Below are 22,315 nucleotides of genomic sequence, written 5' to 3'. Positions count from 1 at the left end.
TAAATAATATCCCAATATTTCCAGTATGAGATAAATATACTGCTGCTTAAGTAACACATTTCTTTTTTGTTTGTAAGTCCTCTAAGGTTTTTAAACATTCTACCCTGTTAGGGCTGTGCTGCTCTCACAGCCTGCTTCTTCATCTTAGAAGACTGGGAGGACGTACAGCTGTTTTGAGATTTAAACAGTCACAGTTTTAGTCTACCATTCAGTTTCTTAGCTGGTACAATTCCACCCCCCCCAAAACTAGTGGATTTCATATCTGTTTGATTCCAGTCAGTTCCATGTGCCATTACCACATCCACTGTTCTTTCCAAGAGTATATTTCTTTACTGAACACCTCACCCTCTTCCCCAGCCCCCCACCTTAATAATGGCTTACTTTGAGGTTGTCAGGCTTCTATAGGGAGACTTATACCTTTAGTCAGAGCTTTGTCCGGAGCCATTTTATCTAATTGGAAGTTTCACTAGGTGCCATTCAAAATGATCCTCGCCCTGAAGAACCTTAATCCATTATAAAGTCTTATCAATAGCATGGAGACCACATCTTTAGTCTGATCTTTGCTTCAAGGCTGAGCTTTAATAGGCTTTGTTCCTCAAAGACTTCCTCAATTTTATCTCATAATTTTTTGGTCTAAAAGCAGCTAACCCGGGGCACCTGGGTGGCTCAGTCGGTTAAGCGTCTGCCTTCAGCTCAGGTCATGATCCCAGGGTCCTGGGATGGAGTCCCACATCGCAGGGAGCCTGCTTCTCCCTCTCTCTGCCTGCCTCTCCCCCTGTTCGTGCTCTCTCTTTCTCTCTATCTCTGTGTCTCAAATGAATAAATAAAATCTTAAAAAATAAATAAAAAAATAAAAGCAGCTAACCCTACAAAGCAAGGGTAATCAAGACAGTGTGGTACTGGCATAAGAACAGATATATATATAGATCAATGGAATAGAATTGACAGTCCACAAATGAAACCATGTGCCTCCAGTCAGCTGATTTTTGACAAGACTGACAAGACCATTCAGTGGGGAAAGAATACAACTAATAGTAACAGCATATACTACTAATGTTCTGTTTTCCAACCTCTCCCCCCACACCCCCTGCCTGAGAGCACAAGTTCATTTGACACCTGTTCTGCCTTCCAATTTACCAAAGGTGGCAGTTTTACTAAATCCATTGCCACTACCTTAATAGTACCTCCTACCTTTCCAGCCTCCAGGATCAGTTTCCTTGCTGGCTACCATCTAACTACAAAGCTAAAGACACACTCTCTTAGTTTTTGTCATATGGCACCTAATTCTCAATACCAATTGCTGTATTCGTTAGGATAAGCTAGGAGATCAACCCCAAAATTTCAGTGGCTTAACACAAAGTAGCAGTAGAGAGGGATAGAGAGCCCTTTTTTCCCCTAAGTTCCACATGGTCACCCAGAGACCAGGCTGGGAGGTTTCATCAACTGGATTTTTACTGATCATGGAAGAGAAAGAGTCAGCTGGAGGTTCAAAATACAACTCCTATCTGTTGGCTTGGAAGAGAATAATCTGACTTCTGATCATAGCAAGACTTGGAATGTTGGGTGAACACCATTGCCTCTGCTATACCATTTTATAGTTTTATTCACACAGATCCTTTATTTCCTGTTAAGTTTATTCCTAAATACATCTCCATTCCCTGTTTTTTTTAAAGATTTTATTTATTTGTCAGAGAGAGAGAAAGAGACAGCACAAGCAGCGGGGGAGTGGCAAGCAGAGGGAGAAGCAGGCAGAGGGAGAAGCAGGCTCCCCATTGAGCAAGGAGCCCGATGTGGGACTCGATCGCAGGATCCTGGGATCATGACCTGAGCCAAAGGCAGACGCTTAACTGACTGAGCCACCCAAGCGTCCCGATTCCCCATTTTTTTGACATACCTGAAGTTCACGTGAAATTCAAGGAAAAAAAGACCTATTTTATTTTTACGAACTTATTTTTATCTAATTTTCATATGGAATTTTAAAAAAAGAAAGAGTATACTATGTAAGAACAGGTTCAGAAATCTTACCAACTGTGGTTTGCATCTAAGTGAAATCACATACTATCTATATATCCTTGGGCAAGCTACTGAACTTTGCTAAGCTCCAATTTCCTCATTTTTAAAATGAGGACAATATTTATTTCAAAATAATACTTTAAGGACTAAATGACATAAAGTAGGTAAAGGGTTTACATCATGTCTGGTTCATATAAGCCTCCATTTTATTAGTGTATATATATATACATTTTTTTTTAAGATTTTATTTATTTATTTGACAGAGAGAGAGAGACAGCGAGAGAGGGAACACAAGCAGGGGAATGGGAGAGAGAGAAGCAGACTCCCCGCTGAACAGGGAGCCCGATGTGGGGCTCGATCCCAGGACCCTAAGATCATGATCTGAGCCAAAGGCAGCCGCTTAACGACTGAGCCACCCAGGCGCCACTTTATTAGTATATTATATATTACATTATTTTTCAAATTATAGATTTCTAATACATGCAAAAAGGATTTTACGTAACAAAAGATCTACATACATCATCAAAAAAATGGTGTTTGAGAATATAAGTTACTTACCTTAAACTGCAATCGTCTTCCTTTTCATATGATATAATTTGTGTTGAGACCGGCCTTGATTGTATTTCTCGCTGATCTCTCTAGTTAAATGAATAAAGACAGGTCATATAGAGAAAAACCACAAAACCAGGATATAGTCAAGTACCTTTCTGATCATTAATCATTTCAGAGTTGTCCACAGTTTCCATGAAATCAAGGCACAGAACTCAAATGCTATGGTATGAATATAAGGTCTGTAACAATGTAGTTTCACCTTTCATTCATTCTGGATTAAGAAAGTCAATTCTAAGGGAAAAAATGTATCAATGCCTTTATCTGATTTTATCTACCTCCTGCTTCCCCACTACATTAGGCTTCCAACTTGTGTAACATGCAAAGGAAATTAGGCTCACAGGAAATTAAAGCATAAATTCATTTGAGGGGTAGAAAAACTTGTCTCAAATCAGGCAAAGCTTCAATTTTTTTTTTTTTTTAGAGAGAGAGAGTGCATGAGGGGTGGTGGAGGAGGAGGGGCAGAGGGAGAGAAAGAATCTTAAGCATGCTTCATGCCCAGGGCAGAGCCCAACATGTGGCTTGATTTCCCAACCCTGAGATCATGACCTGAGTAGAAATCAAGAGTCAGATGCTTAACCGACTGAGCCACCCATGCCCCAGAGCTTCAACGTGAAGACCATGAAGCACTAAAGCACTAAGAGTAAAAACTTTTGGCAATGATATATCAAGAAGTGAAAATGAGTGAACAAAAATTCAATGCAGCAAAAGTTATATCCATTAGCTTCCATGGGGCAGGAATGCCCTCTCCCCTTTTCTAGTCGTTCCCAGGCTTCTGCTCTACTCTTTCAGGGTGGGGGGGGGGCAGGGAATCATCCTTATTAGAGGATTCTTGGAGCAGAATGTATAATGAATCCTTCATTCTTCTCTAACGCTAGGTTTGTTAATTATTTTCCTGCTCTTTAGACACTGGCAAAAACTAAAAGATACAATAAAAATTTATTTTTAGTAAAATATTTAATTATAAATGAAACTAACAAATCTATAACCATTATCTAAATATTACCTGAAATATTATATATATATATGTTTCTTATTCCAAAACTAACAAATAATGATAGATCTGTATAAGGCATTAAAACAAATTATTTCCTATTTTTCACTACCACCCCCAAGGAGGATGGGTGAATTTAAAAGAAAAAAGTATACAGTAAAAACTGAAAAACGTTTGAAAGCAGCTACTTTATTCGTCTAAGGAATACTACTATATCCTAATATCCTATCAATAAATAATGGGAATGCTAATGCTTAAGTTGCTGCTTAAAGTAGGAATAACCAATTTGGTAGCCAGAATGGAGCAAAATACGCTTACTTTGTCTAGTGATACGACCACTACATTTTTTTCTAACTATAAATCTGACTAGACTAGCCCTAAGAATTTGAATTACATCCAACTGGAGAATTTAAGAAACAAATTATCATCTGAGTATTAGTGATGATTGCTATCCGTTATTCAACTTTTGTCCTGAGCCCATTTTATTTCTATCCTTACTGAATTACCAGCATTAATTCTATATATCTACTCTCAAACATTAATTTTAAAGTAGTGGGAAAGATTATTAAATATCAATGTTCTTACTAATTAGATGGTTGGAACATCTAAATGGAAAACGCTTTTTCAGTGGCTTTTAGAAAACGTGTGCATATCAAAAACATACGTTCATATATACAAACATATATTCATATATTCGTATTCAATCTGTAATAATTCATTGATGTAAAAATTTATGCTTTGGGCACTTTAGAAAGTTAAAAAACTAGCACTCACATGAAATTAATAAATGCACATTCACTTACTATTACTTCCTCAGCTTGACGAACCAGATCAGCTGTTTTTGCCTCTAATTCTGCATTCAAACGCCTAAAAGCAAAAAATAATTTCATATTTGGGATATACTGAAGATTCTAACAAAAATAAAAGTAATTAAGTTTCAATAACTACACTTTAGCTAATCAAGAATACCAAAACATACAAATGACACTTTTACTCTAAAATTACCATTACTATTAGAACACTTACCTCCAACTCTTCATGATTCCTCATCTTTTGTGGTAGAAATTCAAACAGTAACTCTTGGCCTGTCTCTGGCCCTCATTCAGGTGTAATGACTTATATGGGTAGAATAAATTGTGTGGGTTCAATTCAGTTCCACTATTCATCTTCTTGGGATCAACTCCAAATGGGGGCAGGAGTGGGACAGGATGAGGGAGAAGCCTGCTTTGGTCTGGGGGTATTGCTGCAACTGGGGAGGTAAATCTGGAGTTTAGTGAACAGGCCTAACGTGGCTCACATCTCAGTTACACACTTCAATATCAGCTTTCAGAAACAAAGGTGCTTATTTTGACGTCTACCTGCCACTCCTTTTTTTCCCCCAACCAATTTGGAATCTGGCAAAGAATAGGAGTACTATTTGACCCAATTTAGAATGGAAGAATGGCAGTATCACTGAAGGAAACTGTTTTTAAAGGTAAAATTGCTCATAATCCTACCATCATCCAATTGTTTCTATTTTTCATATTTCCTTCCAATTTTCACCTATATACACAATTTCATACTATGTTTTCCCATAAAAATATAGAATGAGTATGTTTAGCTCTACATAATTTTTATAATTCATGCCTTAAATGGCTACACAATATTGTAATGAGTTGCACTTAACATAATGTACTGAACTGTTCGTACTGTTAAAGTCCTTTTTTCACTTTTAAAGGTTAACACTATAATAAACATCTTCAAAAGCATAAAATTTTTTAATTTTATTCATAGCTCACATTTCTAAGCCAACTAGGCTCTTTTGAAATTATATAAAGGGAATATGTTGAGCAATTTTTAAAATATCTTGTTGTTTCAGTTAGATGTGATTCAGAAGTAACAAAAATCACTGACAATCCCCACTCCCAGAAAAAAAAGGTAGTACTATATCTCTTCTTAAAACAGTAGTGTTTTAAGAAATATCTGTATATCTTAGGATGAATTAATCAAAAGAAAAATATCTAATAAAGACTTGAAGTTGCAGTTAAGATACCATTACTTGATTTTTCATATTTCCTTAACAAGAATCATGAGAACTTAAATAGAAGCTTCTGGTCAGTATAGTATTCTGAGATGACTCAGAACACTATTCTGCTCCAAACCGATGGACATGTTGGATAAAATGTAATGAAGGAAATATTGCTAAGCTCCAGCACAGGCAAGGGAAATACCCTGGCACTAAAAATAAAGCAGCAACTCAAAGTGAGAGCAGTAAACAGGAACAGAAGCCAAAACAGTCTAACAGCTAAAAACTGATGCATGTGTGGGAGTCACGAAGGGCTACACCTGTGAAACACAGACTACAAAAACACTACCCCTAACCTTAGGTGAACAGAAATGAAACTGAGCCATGGGCGGAAAAGATTCTCTTGTGAGTAAACACAGCAAATTCATCTAACCCAAATGGTAGAGGGACCCTATGCCAAATTTTAGTACAGAAAGCTGCACCAAAACCAGCGAAAACTCTGATAAGCTAGGAAAAGTAAATGTGCAATCAACCTACAAGGATATTTACTTATCTAGGATATACAGAACTCTCTCAGAAAGCAAACCCTGCTAAAAATGACTTCACAAAGATAACAAATTGCATAAAGAAAGGAGTCGCCAAGAAAGAGAATCAGTAGACACAACAAAATTTATACCATAAGAACAGGATTATCTAAATCTAAAATCTATTTTTAAAAGATTTTTAAATCAGCATTTTTCATTTGCCCACTCCCCCAAAAGCAGGAATAGAAACCATTAGGCAAGAACAAGTATTTATTACAAAAGAACACTGAATTTAGAAAAGAACCAAATAGAAATTACATAAATGAAAAACAGTCATTGCATTTAAAACCTCACTCAATGGCTACACTGAACAATACCGTGAACTGAAAAGGAAACGAATGAGAAGACAGATATGAGAAAATTCACCTAAAAGGAGACAGAGAAACAGATAAAAATACAAAAGAGAGGTTAACATGCATTGAAGAGAGACTACAGGACAAAGACAGATGTGTAGTTACTTAACTTGCAGAAGGAAATTCCAGAGAAGGAGGGAATGTCAATATTTGAATACTGAGAATTTTCTTAAATTGAGGAAAGACATGAATCTCAACTAGAATTAAGAAAACAGGGGTGCCTGGCTGGCTCAGTTGGTAGAGCATTGCAATTCGATCTCGGGGTTGTGGGTTTGAACCCCACACTGGGTGTAGAGATTACTTAAAAATTAAATCTTTAAAAAAAGAGAGAAAGAAAGAAAACAAGCCCATACTGTATACATTATAGTGAAATTGCAGAACTTCAAAGACAAAAATGACCTTTAAATTACCAAAGCAATTATTTTAAAAGAACCAAGAAAAATAGTCTACCAGCATTATGTCCTAAAAAGCTAAAATGGCTTTTCAACATCTCTAGATTCCAATGGACAATGAAGTGTTATCTTTAATGGACTGAGGAGAAAGAAAGCAGACCATTTAGAATTCCATGCGCAGCTAAACTGTCATTGAAGAATAAATGTCATGTAATAAAAATTTCAGAAAAGATGAGACTCAGAAGTAATGAAGGGTCTACACTTCAGAAAGGAGGAAACTGAACCTAGAAAAAAATCATGAGGAAAAAAATTAGAAAATATGATGATAAATCTAACTTAGTACAGAATATAAAAATAACACTAATGATAACCTGGAGAGTAGAATTCAAAACAAAGAGGAAGTAAAGTATTATCTAACTTAACAGACAGGAAACCAAGTTAAAGCATTTTAAGGTCTTGCCAAACCAGAAAAAGAAAAATAAAGACAACAAAAATCCCTTCAATCCAACAGAAGACAGAAAACAACAAAGAAAAGGGATAGTAAAAAAAAAAAAAAAAGAAAATACAAAAAATAAGATGGTTCATACAACTTTCAGTTAATAACCCAATAATATAAATAAATTCACTTATCAGGAGGCAGAAATGATTACAGAGGACATAAAAATAATACTGTTAAAGCTAAATGACATAAAAAGCTTGGAAATAAGGGAATAAAAAATGGCACTGAATAATAATGAAAGAATTCATCTAGAAGATTTAAGTAAATCAAACAATATAGCATCCAAGCAAAAATGGACACAATTATAAGGAGAATTTTTTAAACTACAGTTACAGTTTATTTAATACACCTCTAACAGAAATCAACAAAGCTAGCAGGGGAAAAAAATGGTGAGGATACTGATGTTATGGACAGCCAAATTAATTAGCTTGAGCTAAGAGATTCATCAACAAATAGTAAATATCCTTCCTATCATTATGTGAACATTTCCAAAAATTGAATATGTACTGCTCACAAGTTTCAATATATTTTTAAAAATCAGTAGTATATAATTCTCTGACCATAGTGCAATTAAAAATAAATTTAAAATAAGAAAAATAAAACAAGCAAATACCCTATATGCTTGGGAACTAAAAAACTCCTGAATAACCACTATGAAAATCATAAAATATTTAAAACTAAATAACCACAAAAGAAATACAAATAAGCTGTAGTTGGAGAGAAGTTTACAGAAATTAAATGTATTAAAAAATAGAAAAAAATCTAAAAAACAAAATTAAACTAAAAGTAAACTAAATATAAATTAAATTAGAACTAAACTAAAAAGTAAAAAAAAAAAATCCACCACAATTAGAAGAGCTAGAATAAAGACCAATGAAATTTTTAAAAACTACATAGATTAGCAACAAAATCAAAATCTAGTTCTCTGAACAGACCAATAATATAGATAAACCTCCCAGCAAGATTGATAAAAAGACAAAATAATACTGGAAAGCTTCGAAAAGATGTATAAGGTTACAGACAAGACTCAAAACGTGTGTGCACACACATACACACAATGGAGTATTATTCAGCCAAAAAAGAATGAAATCTTGCTGTTTGCAAGATGTGGGTGGAGCTAGTATTATACTAAGTGAAATAAGTCAGTTAGAGAAAGACAAATACCACGATTTCTCTCATATGTGGAATTTAAGAAACAAAACAAACAAGCAAAGGGGAAAAAAAGAGAGAGAGAGAAACCGAGAAACAGATTCTTAACTGTAGAGAATAAACTGAGGGTTACCAGAGGGGAGGGGGTGGGGGGATGGGTGAAACAGGTGATGGCGATGAAAGAGTGCAATTATTGTGATGAGCACCAGGTGATGTATGGAATTGCTGAATCACTATATTGTATACCTGAAACAAATTTAACACTGCTAACTATACTGGAATTTTATTAAATTAACTGTTATTAAAATACAAAAATAAGCATATTAGAACATATTTATGCTATTACTTTTTTTTTTAGATTTTATTTATTTATTTGAGAGAGAGAGACAGAGACAGCGAGAGAGAGCACGAGTGGGGAGGAGAGGGAGAAGCAGGCTTCCTGACGAGCAGGGAGCCCAGTTCAGGACTTGATCCCAGGACCCTGGGGAACATGATCTAGGCCGAAGGCAGCAGCTTAACCGACTGAGCCACCCAGGTGCCCCAATGCTATCAACTTTTAAAACATACATGAAGTGGACACTTTTCTAGAAAACTATCAGATAACCAAAATTTATTCTGGAAGCACTACATCTAAATAAATGAATAATCATTAACGAAACTGAATTGATAGGCAAAAAAATTCCATAAAAAAAGATACATCACACTCAATTTCCCAATTTTAACCAAAGGGTAGATGATCCCTGATTACAAAAAGCTTCCAAGAACAGAAAAAAACAAAAAGGAAAGCTATTCAGTTATTTCATGTGGCTAATACTGATATCAAAATCAGGAAGGAAAAGAACTAGAAAGAAGTATAAGGCCAATCTCACTTTTGTTCAAAGATACAAAACACCTAGTTGAACAAAATTAATCCAGCAGTCTTTAAAGGAAAATAAATCTGCTTGGTAGTTCAATATGTTAAAATATTAAATGTGCGTGTGTGTGTGTGTGTGTGTGTGTGTGTGTGTGTGTGTGTGTGTGTGTGGGAGCGGACATTTAATCACCTAAATTAATTTGGGAAAAAAAGTTCTGATAAGATTTAACATTCATTCAAAATAGGAATTAAAGGAAACAATATCCTTAAACCTGATAAAAGAATCTAGCAAAACTCTACATCAAACTTCAAATACAGTGATAAATTAAGTGGGCTCCTTAAAATCATAACTAAGATAAGGATGCTCACCATCACTTTTTCTATTCCATACTGTTAGCTTTCTGGTTTTATAACATAGGCATGAAACGTGGAAAACCTACTGACTTGAGCCATTAGCATATTCTGTAGTCTATCCTCTCGGATAGTGATTATTTCCTCCAAATATTCGACAGGAGCTGATTATAGAAGATTGTGGATTGGGAACCCCAGGAAGTGCTGTGTTCTGTTGATTGAAGACATCCCATATATGATTAATACCAAGAACATGTGGCATAATACTCTGTTATTAACTCATATTCTTGCCTACAAGAACGGCCAGACATTTTACTCTTCTGCATGGCACAGAAGTAATCTACAACTTCAGGCTGAGCCTGGGAGCTACTCTGTTCATATATGCCTAGATTTGCACACTGGAGTAAAGATAACAGAACAAGTAACAACTGGCCATCTTTAGCACAAAATGATTTCTGCTGAAATAGAATAGCTCCTGCAGATGTCTTTAAGAAGATTTTAAGCAGGGCCATAACAACATACCAGAGCCAGGTGCAAAATATACTCTTAAGTAAGTAAATGAATTAACCTAACCAGTGCAGGTATTTGGTGATATCTGGTATATGGTAATGAAAATAACCATTTGGGGTTGAGCACAGCTAATTCAGACCTGTGTAAGGACAAGAGATCAGTTGCTTAAGTACACTCTGGAACTGGATTAATAGACCCATTTCATTAAATAGAGGAGAATGATTACCTTCCTACATGCTATGGCAAATTAACAAGTGCCTAGTTCATCAAAAGATAGTACAGTTCCGGGGCACCTGGGTGGCTCAGATGGTTGGGCTTCTGCCTTTGGCTCAGGTCATGATCCCAGTGTCCTGGGATTGAGTCCCGCATCAGGCTCCCTGCTTGGTGGGGAGCCTGCTTCTCCCTCTGCCTCCATCTCTCTCTCTATCTCTAAAATAAAAAATTAAAAAAAAAAAGATAGTACAGTTCCATTTTAACTTTAAATATGCTTTAATTTTATAAAATAAGATAAAAACAGAGAGAGAGGCAAACCATAAGAGACTCTTAAATATACAGAACAACCAGGTTTGCTGGAGGGGACAGGCTAGGTGGGGGATGGGCATTAAGGAGGGCACTTGTTGGGATGAGCACTGTGTGTTATATGTAAGTGATGAATCACTAAATTCTATTCCTGAAAGCAATACTACACTATATGTTAACTAACTTGAATTAAAAAAAAGAATAAACTAGTCAGAAAGTAAAAATAAATAAATATGCTTTAATTTTTTTTAAAAGATTTTATATATTTATTTGACAGAGAGACAGCGAGAAAGGGAACACAAGGGGGAGTGGGAGAGGGAGAAGCAGGCTTCCCGCGGAGCAGGGAGACTGACGCAGGGCTCGATCCCAGGACCCCGGGATTATGACCTGAGCCAAAGGCAGACGCTCAACGACTGAGCCACCCAGGCGCCCCTAAATATGCTTTAATTTTAAGTACAGACCATATGGTATCTCTAGGTTTAACAATTTGAATCAGTGCTATGTTTCCCAAATTTTAATTTAAATTAGGTAAATTATAAAGAAAATGAGTTGTTCTAATATAATTTTGTAAGGGTATATGCAATGACAAAAGACTTGGCCTCTGACTTTAAAGAATTTACAGACCAGTGGAGGAAACAGACAAAAAGTACACTAACAAATGAATGTGGAACCATTATGCTAACTACAAAGAATAAGTGAGTAAAAAAGAGTAACTGGGAAGCTTAACATAATTCAGGAAGACCACGCTTAGCATTACAGGTGGAAGGCATGTGTATGATTGCCCTCAAGGGAAAATCTTGAGAAACTTAAAGGCCAATGAGGCTGGAGGCTGGTAGGCAAAAAAGAGAAGGCACCAGATCTAACAGACTTTCTAAAGTGCAACGGGGAACCACTGCAAAGTTTCAGGCAAAGTACTGACTTGATCAAATTAAATGATTACTCTGGCTTCTGTGTGAAAACTGGGGGATGAAGAGTGAAATGGTCCAAGAATGAAAGCACGTGTTGTCAGAATAGGTTTGATTACACTGGGAGCAGATAAGGAAAGGAAATCCTCCTAACTCCACCAAAGGTAGATGAGAACGGGAATTCCAACTGCACTGAGAGGAAACATGCTTTCAATTTAGAAACCAAGCCTATGAGAAATTTACATAAACTCCAAGAGCTCCAAATTAAGTGGATATTCTTAAACTAGAAACTGAACTATTGACAATTCCTGCTATCCAAATCACCTCTAGCAGTATCATTTTGCTGACGAACATGTTTACCTGGGATAAATTTTCACCCATTTCAAACAGGTAAGAAGTTAGCGGAGAAAAGACGAGGACTAGCGAACAGGATGTTGAAAAGAGAATGGTGAACAGTGAGTGATCCCAAAGATCCAGTCAATCACCAGGAAAGTACTTGCAAGCAACCTCATTTGGGTAAAAGAAAGAAGGAAAAACTAAACAGCCTAATTTCTTACTTATATTCTTCCTCCCTGGCAAGGAGGTCCGGTCGAGACGCAGCAGATTGCTGAACTCGCGGCGGGAGCGGAGTGCCTGAAACGTTCCGTCTCTGTAAAAGAGAAAGAGACTTTCAGACCCGAAGTTAAATGAGGTTTCGCGTTCTCTGGCCGGCTGAGAAGCTAGTCGGCACCCCGGAGTCTGTTTGAACTGACCCGGGGACCAACACTTCGCCCCGCCATCTTTCGCGACCGCAACGCTGTTACCGAGGCAACGAATGCATCTTCCCGCGAGACTTACCGCATCCCGTACAGCATAACGCCCTGAGCGCAGACTCCGTGCACCCCTCGGCTCTCCGCGGACAGCAGGCTCGGGCTGGGGTGGGGCTTGAGGGCTGAGGAGGGGCCGGACCGCGGCTCTAAGTGTGGGCCGAAAGGGCGACCCCCGCTCTGAACTGCCCCAGTAGCCAGAGGAGCCAACCTGTGGCTCCTTTATAATTTATAAACCAAGATTTATAAATTCTTAAGTTGGGGTTGGAAAGGTTTCAACAAAGGAAGGATGGTCCGTTTCTTAAAACTCAATAAGCAAGCTAGTAAAGCCCCTACTCTTGTGCTTTTCCAAACTTACTGGCCACTTCGACCTCCACCTGCTTTTTGTTGTTGTTGTTTTTTTTAATGAATTCTTCGTTGGAGTTCTAATTTCTCACCTTTATTTATAGCATGATTAAAGGTTTGGTCTCTCAAATCAATCAGCCTAAGTTCAGGTCCTGGCTCTGCCTCTTACTAGTTGTATGATCTGGGTAAATCACTCTGTATCTTGGCTACTTCACCTATAAAATGGGAGTAAGAATAGTACCCATCTTATAGAGTTACTATGAGAAGTGAATTCGTGATTAGGATTGTGGCTGAAACAGTAAGTAGTTAAATTTCCCAACTCTTTTGGAAGAAAATTAAAAGAGTTCAGAAATAAACCTGCACATTTAGTGTGTTAGCCTTAAAAAAAAAAACTGCCAGTTATTTTACCAGCAAAAATGGGTTTATTTGGAAATAGCAGAGAATTGCAATCTGGAACAAGCCTGCTGCAACAGAACTATAGGGAAGTCCACAGAACAAAGGCGAGAACTGCTCTTATACAGGAAAGGGGGATGTTGGGAAAGCTGTTACAAACAGTCCATTGAAATAAACTGGGAGTTTGAAGTATACTGGCTTTCCATTGGCTGAGCTGTGACAGTCTCTTATTGGCTGAGTTGTGGCTGTCTCTTATTGGCTGGGCTGTTGCCAGGGTATGAGGAATACCCTTCTTCCTACTGGGATAGTAAAGTGTATCCGTGTGCAAGTCTGTCTCTTCCTGTTGGATTTGTTGTCAAGTGGTAGGGTTTGAGAGCTCCCCCTGCTGGGCTCCTGACCCCATTCTAAACAAAGTTTCCTTTTATTAATTTTCACAAGGGTCAACGTTTGGCAAGGGTGCCAAGACCATTCAGAGAGGGAAAGAATAGTCTTTTCAACAAGTGGTACTGGGATGAGTGGATATGCACATAAAAAAGAATGAAATTGGACCCTTACTTCACACTGGGTATAACAATTAACTCAAACTGGATCAAAGACCTAATCTTAAGAGATAAAACTATAAAGCTCTTCGTAGAAACCATAGGTGAAAATCTTCATCGCCTTGAATTAAGAATGATCTCTTAGATATAACACAAAAAACAAGCCACAAAAGAAAAATCAATAAACTGAACATCATCAAATCAAAAACATTTTGTTTTAAAGGATACCATAAATAAAATGAAAGATGAACAATAACAAGAGTTGAGGGAAATGTGGAGAAATTCAAATCCTCATACACTGTTGGTGGGAATATAAAATTGTGCAACCACTGCGGAAAATGGCCTGGCAGTTGCATTTAAAGAGTTACCATGTGATCTAGCAACCTACTTCTAGGTATATACCCAAGAAAAATGAAATATATACCTTCACAGAAAGTAGTACATAAATATTTATATAGAAGCATTACTCAGAATATGTAAGGTAATCCAAAAAGTAACCCAAGTGATCATAAGCTGATTAATGGGCAAATAAAAGTGGTATAATCATACAATGGAATATTATTCAGCACCAAAAAGGTGTAAAGTACTGATACATACTACAATATGGATGAATCTTGAAAACATGAAATGTGAAAGAAGCAATTCACAAAAGACCAAGTATTATATGATTCCATTCCAATATGACCACATATTATATGAAATGTCCAGAATAGGAACATACATACAGACAAAAAGTAGATTACTGGTTGCCTAGTTTGAGAGATGATGGCAGATTGGCTAAGGGATTGCAAGGTTTTTTTGTGGGGGTAATGTAAATGTACTAAAATTGATTGTGATAATGGTTGCAAACCTTGTTGACTATATTAAAAGCCAATGAATAGTACACTTTATATGGGTGAATGGTGGGTATGTGAAATACATCAATCAAAGTTGTTAAAACATTAAAAAAATAAATTATTAAAATGAAAAGTTCAAGTGACAAGGAAATGTACACCATACTAATACTAATCAAAAGAGAGTTGGAGTAGCTATATTAATTTCAAGCAAAGCTGACTTCAGAACAAGGAAAATTATCAGCAACAAAGAAAAGCATTACATAATGATAAAGAGGTTAACACTCCGTGGAGACACAACAATCCTTAATATGTATGCACCAAACAATTTAGTGTTAAAATACATGAGGCAAGGGGAGCCTGGGTGGCTCAGTCGTTAAGCGTCTGCCTTCGGCTCAGGTCATGGTCCCAGGGTCCTGGGATCAAGCCCTGCATCAGGCTCCGTGCTCCGCAGGAAGACTGCTTCTCCCTCTCCCACTCCCCCTGCTGTGTTTCCTCTCGCTGTGTCTCTCTCTGTCAAATAAATAAATAAAATCTTTAAAAAAAAAAGATTAAAAAAAATACATGAGGCAAAACCTAAAAGGACTGCAAAGAGATAAAGATAAATCCACTGATATATTTGGAGATTATGATAACCCCTTTCAAGAATTGATAGTTCCAACAGCAGAAAATCAGTAAGGATATAATTGTCCTGAATAGCACTATCAATCTTCTTGATTTAATTGACATTTAGAGAACACTCCCTCCAACAACAGCAGAATACACATTCTTCTCAATGTCACATAAAACATTCACCAAAATAGACCACATTCTGGGCCATAAAATGCATATTAATAAATTTAATGGAATTTATATTAGTTTCCTAGACCTGCTGTAATAAAGTATCACAAACTGGGTGGCTTAACACAGGAGAAATTTATTGTCTCACAGTTCTAGAGGATAGAAGTCCAAAAAGGTGTTGGCAGGGCCAGGTTCTTCTTGAAACCTGTAGGGGAGAATCCTTCCTTGCCTCTTCCGAGCTTCTGGTTGTTGCTGTCACTCTTCGGCATTCTTTTGGTTGCAGGTGCATCACTTTAATCTCTGCCTCTGTAATCACACAGTGTTCTCCCCAAGTGTCTCTGTCTTCACATTTCTTCTCATAAAGACTGTCATCATATTGGCCAAGGACTCTGTCTCATGTCAATCTCAGCCTACCAGTAGTGATGCTATTGGCTAGGAATGCCTGGGGGCACTCACCCCAGGCTTGTGGCAAGCCCCCACAGATATGGGAAGTGTGGTTTAGGACTTCAACATATCTTTTGAGGGGACACAAGTCAATCTATAACAGGATCATACCAACTATGTTCTCAGCCCACAATAGAATTAAACTAGAAATCAATAACAAAAAAGTTGCTGGAAAATCTCAAAATATTTAGAGATAAAACACACACTTCTAAATAATACATGAGTCAAAGAAGCCTCAAGAGAAACTTAAAAAAACATTTTGAACTAAATGAAAATATAACTTACGATAATTTGTTGGATACAGCAAAAACAGTGCTTAGAATACTCAGCATTAAGTGAATATATTAGAGAAGAAGAAAAACCTAAAATTGACAGTGTAAGGTTCCACCTTAGGCAATGAAAGAAAGAAGAGCAACTTAAGCTTAAAGAGAGAAAAAAAGAAATAAAAATTAGAACAGAAATCAATGGAATTGAAAACAGGAAAACAATAGACAAAATCACAGAAACCAAAAATCTGGTTTTTTGGAAAGATTAATAAAATCAATGAACTTCTAGCCATGCTAACCAAAGAAAAAGAAAGAAGACATAAAATTACCTATTCTGTGCTATTTTGTGATGATCAGTCAGGTATGACCACAAGCAGAGATACAGGAGAGAAACAGGAGGCATAGCAATGCCACACAAAACTACATAGGAAAGCCTCAAGTGGTAAGAAGACAGAAAACAGAAGCAGGGTAAAACCTAGGCTAGAACTTTTTGGGGGGTTTCTGCAGAAAAGGAAGGCAGTTTAGGATTGGCTAGTTTGAATAATTTCAGCAGGCTTTGGGGCATAGGGGCTGTCCCTAGTTGCATGGAATCTGGTCCTGGAACAATTAAGGCAGAGGAATACTGCCTCCTGGGGTGTACAGGACGGGTAAAGGAGATATGACTCTGGATTGGTTAGTTTGCATACCAAAGGCATGCTTCTGGCTGAGCCCTTTGCTATCTCTGAAAATTGGCTAGCCGCAGGAAAGACAGTCTCTCACCAGGCAGAAAGATTTTTTTAAAATGTCAAAATGTCATAATCCACAGAAAAATTTAAAATATAAGCAATACAATACCAGGATCAGAAATGGAAAAGGGATCATCATTAATCATCTCATGAACATTAAAAAAATAATAAAAGAATACTATAAACACCTCTATATCCAGAGACTTGATAAATTAGATGAAATGGACCAATTCCTTGAAAGATGCAAACTACCAAAATTCACACAAAGAGAAATGGATAATCTGAATAGTCAAGGACTGAATCAATAACTTTCTGAGAAAGAGCACCAGGCACAGATGTTTTGATTGGTGAATTCTACCAAATGTTTAAAGAAGAAATGGTACCAATTCTCCACAATGTCTTCTAGAAAATAGAAATAGAGAGAACACTTCTAATTCATTTTATTAGTCCAGCATTACCTTAATAGTGAAAGAAGTTTAACACATTATTAGAAGAGAAAACAACGCACTGATATCTCTCATGAACATAGATGCAAATATCTTCAACAAATATTAGCAAATAGAATCCAACAATGTACAAAAAGAATTACACAACACAACCAAGTGGGGGATTTATTCCAGGTATACAATAATGATTCAACATTCTAAACATGATGTAATTCAGCACATAAAAAAGATAAAGAAGAAAAACCATATGATCATAAATATTGATGCAGCAAAAGCTTTTGAGAAAATCCAACAATTTTTATGCTAGAAAATTTCTCAACAAAAATTCTTGGAGGAAAACATCCTCAACTTGGTAAAGAACATCTACAAAAAACCTACAGCTAACATCATACTCCATGGTGAGAAACTGAATAGTTCCCCTAAGATCAGGAATAAGGACATCCTTTCTCACTGTTCTTATTTAATATCATAGCTAAAGGTAATAAGAAAAGCAAATAAAAGGTATACATTGGGAATGAATAAATAAAATGTCTTTGTTCAAAGATGATATAAGTATCTGTGGAGAAAATTCCAAAGAATCAGCAAACTTCCTGCAACTAATAAACAAAACTTAAAAACAAAATGTGGTATATATACACAGAGAAATTTGGATCCATGCTTTAACATGGATGAACTCTGAAAACATGTTAAGTGAAACAAACCAGACACAGAAGGACAGATATTACATGATTCTACTTATATGAGATAGCTAGAATAGGCAAATTCAGAGACAGAATATGGACTAGAAGTTAACAGGGAATGGGGAGAGAGGGACTGGGTAGTTATTTTTTAATGGGTACAGAGTTTCTGTTTGGAATGATGAAAAAGTTCTGGAAGTGGATAATAGTAACCATTGCACAACATTATGAATGTACTTAATGCCACCCAATTGTATACATAAAAAATAGTTAAGATGGTAAATTTTGTGTTATATATATATTTTACCACAATAAAAATTTTCCAGTTGAGGGACATCCTGCAAAATACCTGATCAGTACTTCTCAAAACTATCAAGATCTTCCAAAACAAGGAAAGTTTGAGAAACAGTCACAACCACAAGGAGCCTTGTGGAGACATGACAACAAAACGTAAAGTGGTATTCCATATAGAATCCTGGGACAGAAAAATATATCAGGTTAAAAACAAAGAAATCTGGATAAACTATGGACTTTAGTTCAAAAAGGTGTCAAGAATGGTTCATTAGTTGGTACTAATGTACAAGTGTACCATACTGGTGTAAGATGTTAATAATACAGTAAACTAGGTGCAGGGTATATGGAAACTCTGTACAATATTTTCAATTTTTCTTTAAACCTAAATCTGTTCTAAAAAAAAAAACCCTATTTAAAAAAAAAGCTAAAAGTGACTTCTTTCACAGAATTGTGAGCTAGATCATCTGGGGCACCCTCATCCTGTACAACAACCAGATTCTGTCAAACAAACAAATAAACATATGCATTGCTGAGTCTGCAGAGGTAAGGAAAATTTCTGTGTCCTCCTGACATCTCTCATTCCAGCTCTCTGCCCTCTCAAATAAACAAAACTGATTCTGCAAATAGGCAATTAAGAATAAAATGGACTACTCAAGAAAATGCACATAAAAGAACTGTGCTCAGAAAACAAGGCTTAGCTCACCAGTAATATGGAGGAGCTGATCCCAGGACCCTTGCTGTAAGCCACTAAACTAACTGATAAAGGCTAAAATAGTTCCACATTGGTAATGTCCCTAGGCTCCCAGCAGACTCAAACACAAAACCTCTTCAGAGAAAATGTCCTTAGTTAAGCCCAGATTCCTGGATTAAGATCAAGAAAATGTGAATGTACCATCAAAAATCACCAGGCATAAAGGAAACAAGTCTCCATGAGTGGGAAATCAAAAGAAATAATAAATATAACCCTTGAGAAACCTCCAAGAAAGTGAGATATCAAAATTTTATCAGTTGTGAAATATAGGATATCTATTTAGAAAATATTTTTAAAAATAAGGGATAAACTTATAGTGATGAGCAAGCAATGAAGGACTATCAGGAATGAACAAGCAGATGTGACAAATAATCATATGAAGCTTTGTCTAAAACAAATATTTGTTGAAATAAAAACACTCAGTGGATGGGTTGTATGTCACATATTACACAGATAGTTTGTTAACTGTAAAATATCTAAGAAAACTATGCAGAATGAATAGAGAATAAAGACATAGTAAATATAAAAGAAATGTTAAGCAATTATAGAAGTTAGACTGAGAAGATCTGACATATAATCAGATTTTAAATGTTGAGAAGCAATATTACAAAAGTTAATTGCTCAGAATTTTTGAGAATTTAGGAAAGACATGAATGTATAGATTCAAGAAGCACAGAATATCACAAGGAGGATGAAGTTAAAAATCTATTCTTAGACCTCTTATAAAAGTTAAAAATAGAGCTACCCTATGATCCAGCAATTGCACTACTGGGCATTTACCCCAAAGATACAGATGTAGTGAAAAGAAGGGCCACATGCACACCAATGTTGATAGCAGCAATGTCCACAATAGCCAAACTGTGGAAAGAGCCAAGATGCCCTTCAACAGACGAATGGATAAAGAAGATGTGGTTCATATATACAATGGAATATTACTCAGCCATCAAAAAGGATGAATACCCAACTTTTGCATCAACATGGATGGAACTGGAGGAGATGATGCTAAGTGAAATAAGTCAAGCAAAGAAAGTCAATTATCATACGGTTTCACTTATTTGTGGAACATAAGGAATAGCATGGAGGACATTAGGAGAAGAAAGGGAAAAATGAAGAGCGGGGGGGAGAAATTGGAGGGGGAGATGAACCATGAGAGACTATGGACTCTGGAAACAAACTGAGGGTTTTGTGGGGGGGAGGGGGGATCAGTTAGCCCAGTGATGGGTATTAAGGAGGGCACGTATTGCATGGAGCACTGGGTGTTATACACAAACAATGAATCATGGAACACTACATCAAAAACTAATGATGTATTATGATGTACTATATGGTGACTAACATAATAAAAAATAAATAAAACATAAAATCCAAAAGATTTTTTAAAGCATCTTTAAAACATCCAGAGAGAAAAAAGACAACCTACAAAGAAGGAATTAAACTGAAAGGAGATTTTTTTTTAAATTTTTTTATTGTTGTGTTCATCACCATACATTCCATCATTAGTTTTGGATGTAGTGTTCCATGATTCATTGTTTGTGCATAACACCCAGTGCTCCACGCAGAATGTGCCCTCTTTAATACCCATCACCAGACTAACCCATCCCCCCACCCTCCTCCCCGCTAGAACCCTCAGTTTGTTTTTCAGAGTCCATCGTCTCTCATGGTTTGTCTCCCCCTCCGATTCCCCCCCCCTTCATTCTTCCCTTCCTGCTATCTTCTTTTTTTTTTTTTAACATATATTGCATTATTTGTTTCAGAGGTACAGATCTGTGATTCAACAGTCTTGCACAATTCACAGCACTCGCCATAGCACATACCCTCCCCAATGTCTATCACCCAGCCACCCCCTCCCTCCCACCCCCCCACCACTCCAGCAACCCTCAGTTTGTTTCCTGAGATTAAGAATTCCTCATATCAGGGAGGTCATATGATACATGTCTTTCTCTGATTGACTTATTTCACTCAGTATAACACCCTCCAGTTCCATCCATGTCATTGCAAATGGCAAGATCTCATTCCTTTTGATGGCTGCATAATATTCCATTGTGTATATATACCACTTCTTCTTTATCCATTCATCTGTTGATGGACATCTTGGCTCTTTCCACAGTTTGGCTATTGTGGACATTGCTGCTATAAACATCGGGGTGCACGTACCCCTTCAGATCCCTACATTTGTATCTTTGTGGTAAATACCCAGTAGTGCAATTGCTAGATCGTATGGTAGCTCTATTTTCAACTGTTTGAGGAACCTCCATACTGTTTTCCAGAATGGTTGCACCAACTTGCATTCCCACCAACAGTGTAGGAGGGTTCCCCTTTCTCTGCATCCCCGCCAACATCTGTCGTTTCCTGACTTGTTAATTTTAGCCATTCTGACGGGTGTGAGGTGGTATCTCATTGAGGTTTTGATTTGGATTTCCCTGATGCCGAGCGATGTTGAGCACTTTTTCATGTGCCTGTTGGCCATTTGGATGTCTTCTTTGGAAAAATGTCTGTTCATGTCTTCTGCCCATTTCTTGATTGGATTATTTGTTCTTTGGGTGTTGAGTTGGATAAGTTCTTTATAGATTTTTGGATACTAGCCCTTTATCTGATATGTCATTTGCAAATATTTTCTCCCATTCTGTTGGTTGTCTTTTGGTTTTCTGGACTGTTTCTTTTGCTATGCAAAAACTTTTTATCTTGATGAGATCCCAATAGTTCATTTTTGCCCTTGCTTCCCTTGCCTTTGGCAATGTTTCTAGGAAGAAGTTGCTGCGGCTGAGGTCGAAGAGGTTGCTGCCTGTGTTCTCCTTTAGGATTTTGATGGACTCCTGTCTCACGTTTAGGTCTTTCAACCATTTGGAGTCTATTTCTGTGTGTGCTGTAAGGAAATGGTCCAGTTTCATTCTTCTGCATGTGGCTGTCCAATTTTCCCAACACCATTTGTTGAAGAGACTGTCTTTTTTTCCATTGGACATTCTTTCCTGCTTTGTCAAAGATGAGTTGACCATAGAGTGGAGGGTCCATTTCTGGGCTTTCTATTCTGTTCCATTGATCTATGTGTCTGTTGTGCCAGTACCATACTGTCTTGATGATGACAGCTTTGTAATAGAGCTGGAAGTCTGGAATTGGGATGCCGCCAGCTTTGCTTTTCTTTTTCAACATTCCTCTGGCTATTCAGGGTCTCTTCTGGTTCCATACAAATTTTAGGATTATTTGTTCCATTTCTTTGAAAAAAGTGGGTGGTATTTTGATGGGGATTGCATTGAATGTGTAGATTGCTCTAGGTAGCATTGAC

At 36.9% G+C, this 22,315-nt stretch overlaps 1 protein-coding gene across 1 annotated transcript in view; it reads right to left on the bottom strand.

Moving 5' to 3' along the window:
- TEX9 (testis expressed 9) overlaps nucleotides 1-12,529 on the bottom strand; it is a 74,151-nt gene extending 61,622 nt beyond the window's left edge. Inside the window, exons 1-4 of the mRNA XM_028100385.2 lie at nucleotides 12,489-12,529; nucleotides 12,294-12,385; nucleotides 4,420-4,483; nucleotides 2,572-2,651 (exon numbers count right to left, since the gene is read on the bottom strand). Of these exons, the coding sequence (XP_027956186.1) occupies nucleotides 2,572-2,651; nucleotides 4,420-4,483; nucleotides 12,294-12,385; nucleotides 12,489-12,515 (263 nt within the window). The 5' untranslated portion in view covers nucleotides 12,516-12,529. The remainder of the gene's footprint in view (nucleotides 1-2,571; nucleotides 2,652-4,419; nucleotides 4,484-12,293; nucleotides 12,386-12,488) is intronic.
- Between the last annotated feature and the right edge of the window lie 9,786 nt (nucleotides 12,530-22,315).

Source organism: Eumetopias jubatus, unplaced genomic scaffold, assembly GCF_037043125.1.
Source record: "Eumetopias jubatus isolate StellerSeaLion01/CBP00866 unplaced genomic scaffold, mEumJub1_p1.0 scaffold_7, whole genome shotgun sequence".
Taxonomy (NCBI): domain Eukaryota; kingdom Metazoa; phylum Chordata; class Mammalia; order Carnivora; family Otariidae; genus Eumetopias; species Eumetopias jubatus.
This window is presented reverse-complemented; position numbering and strand designations above follow the sequence as displayed.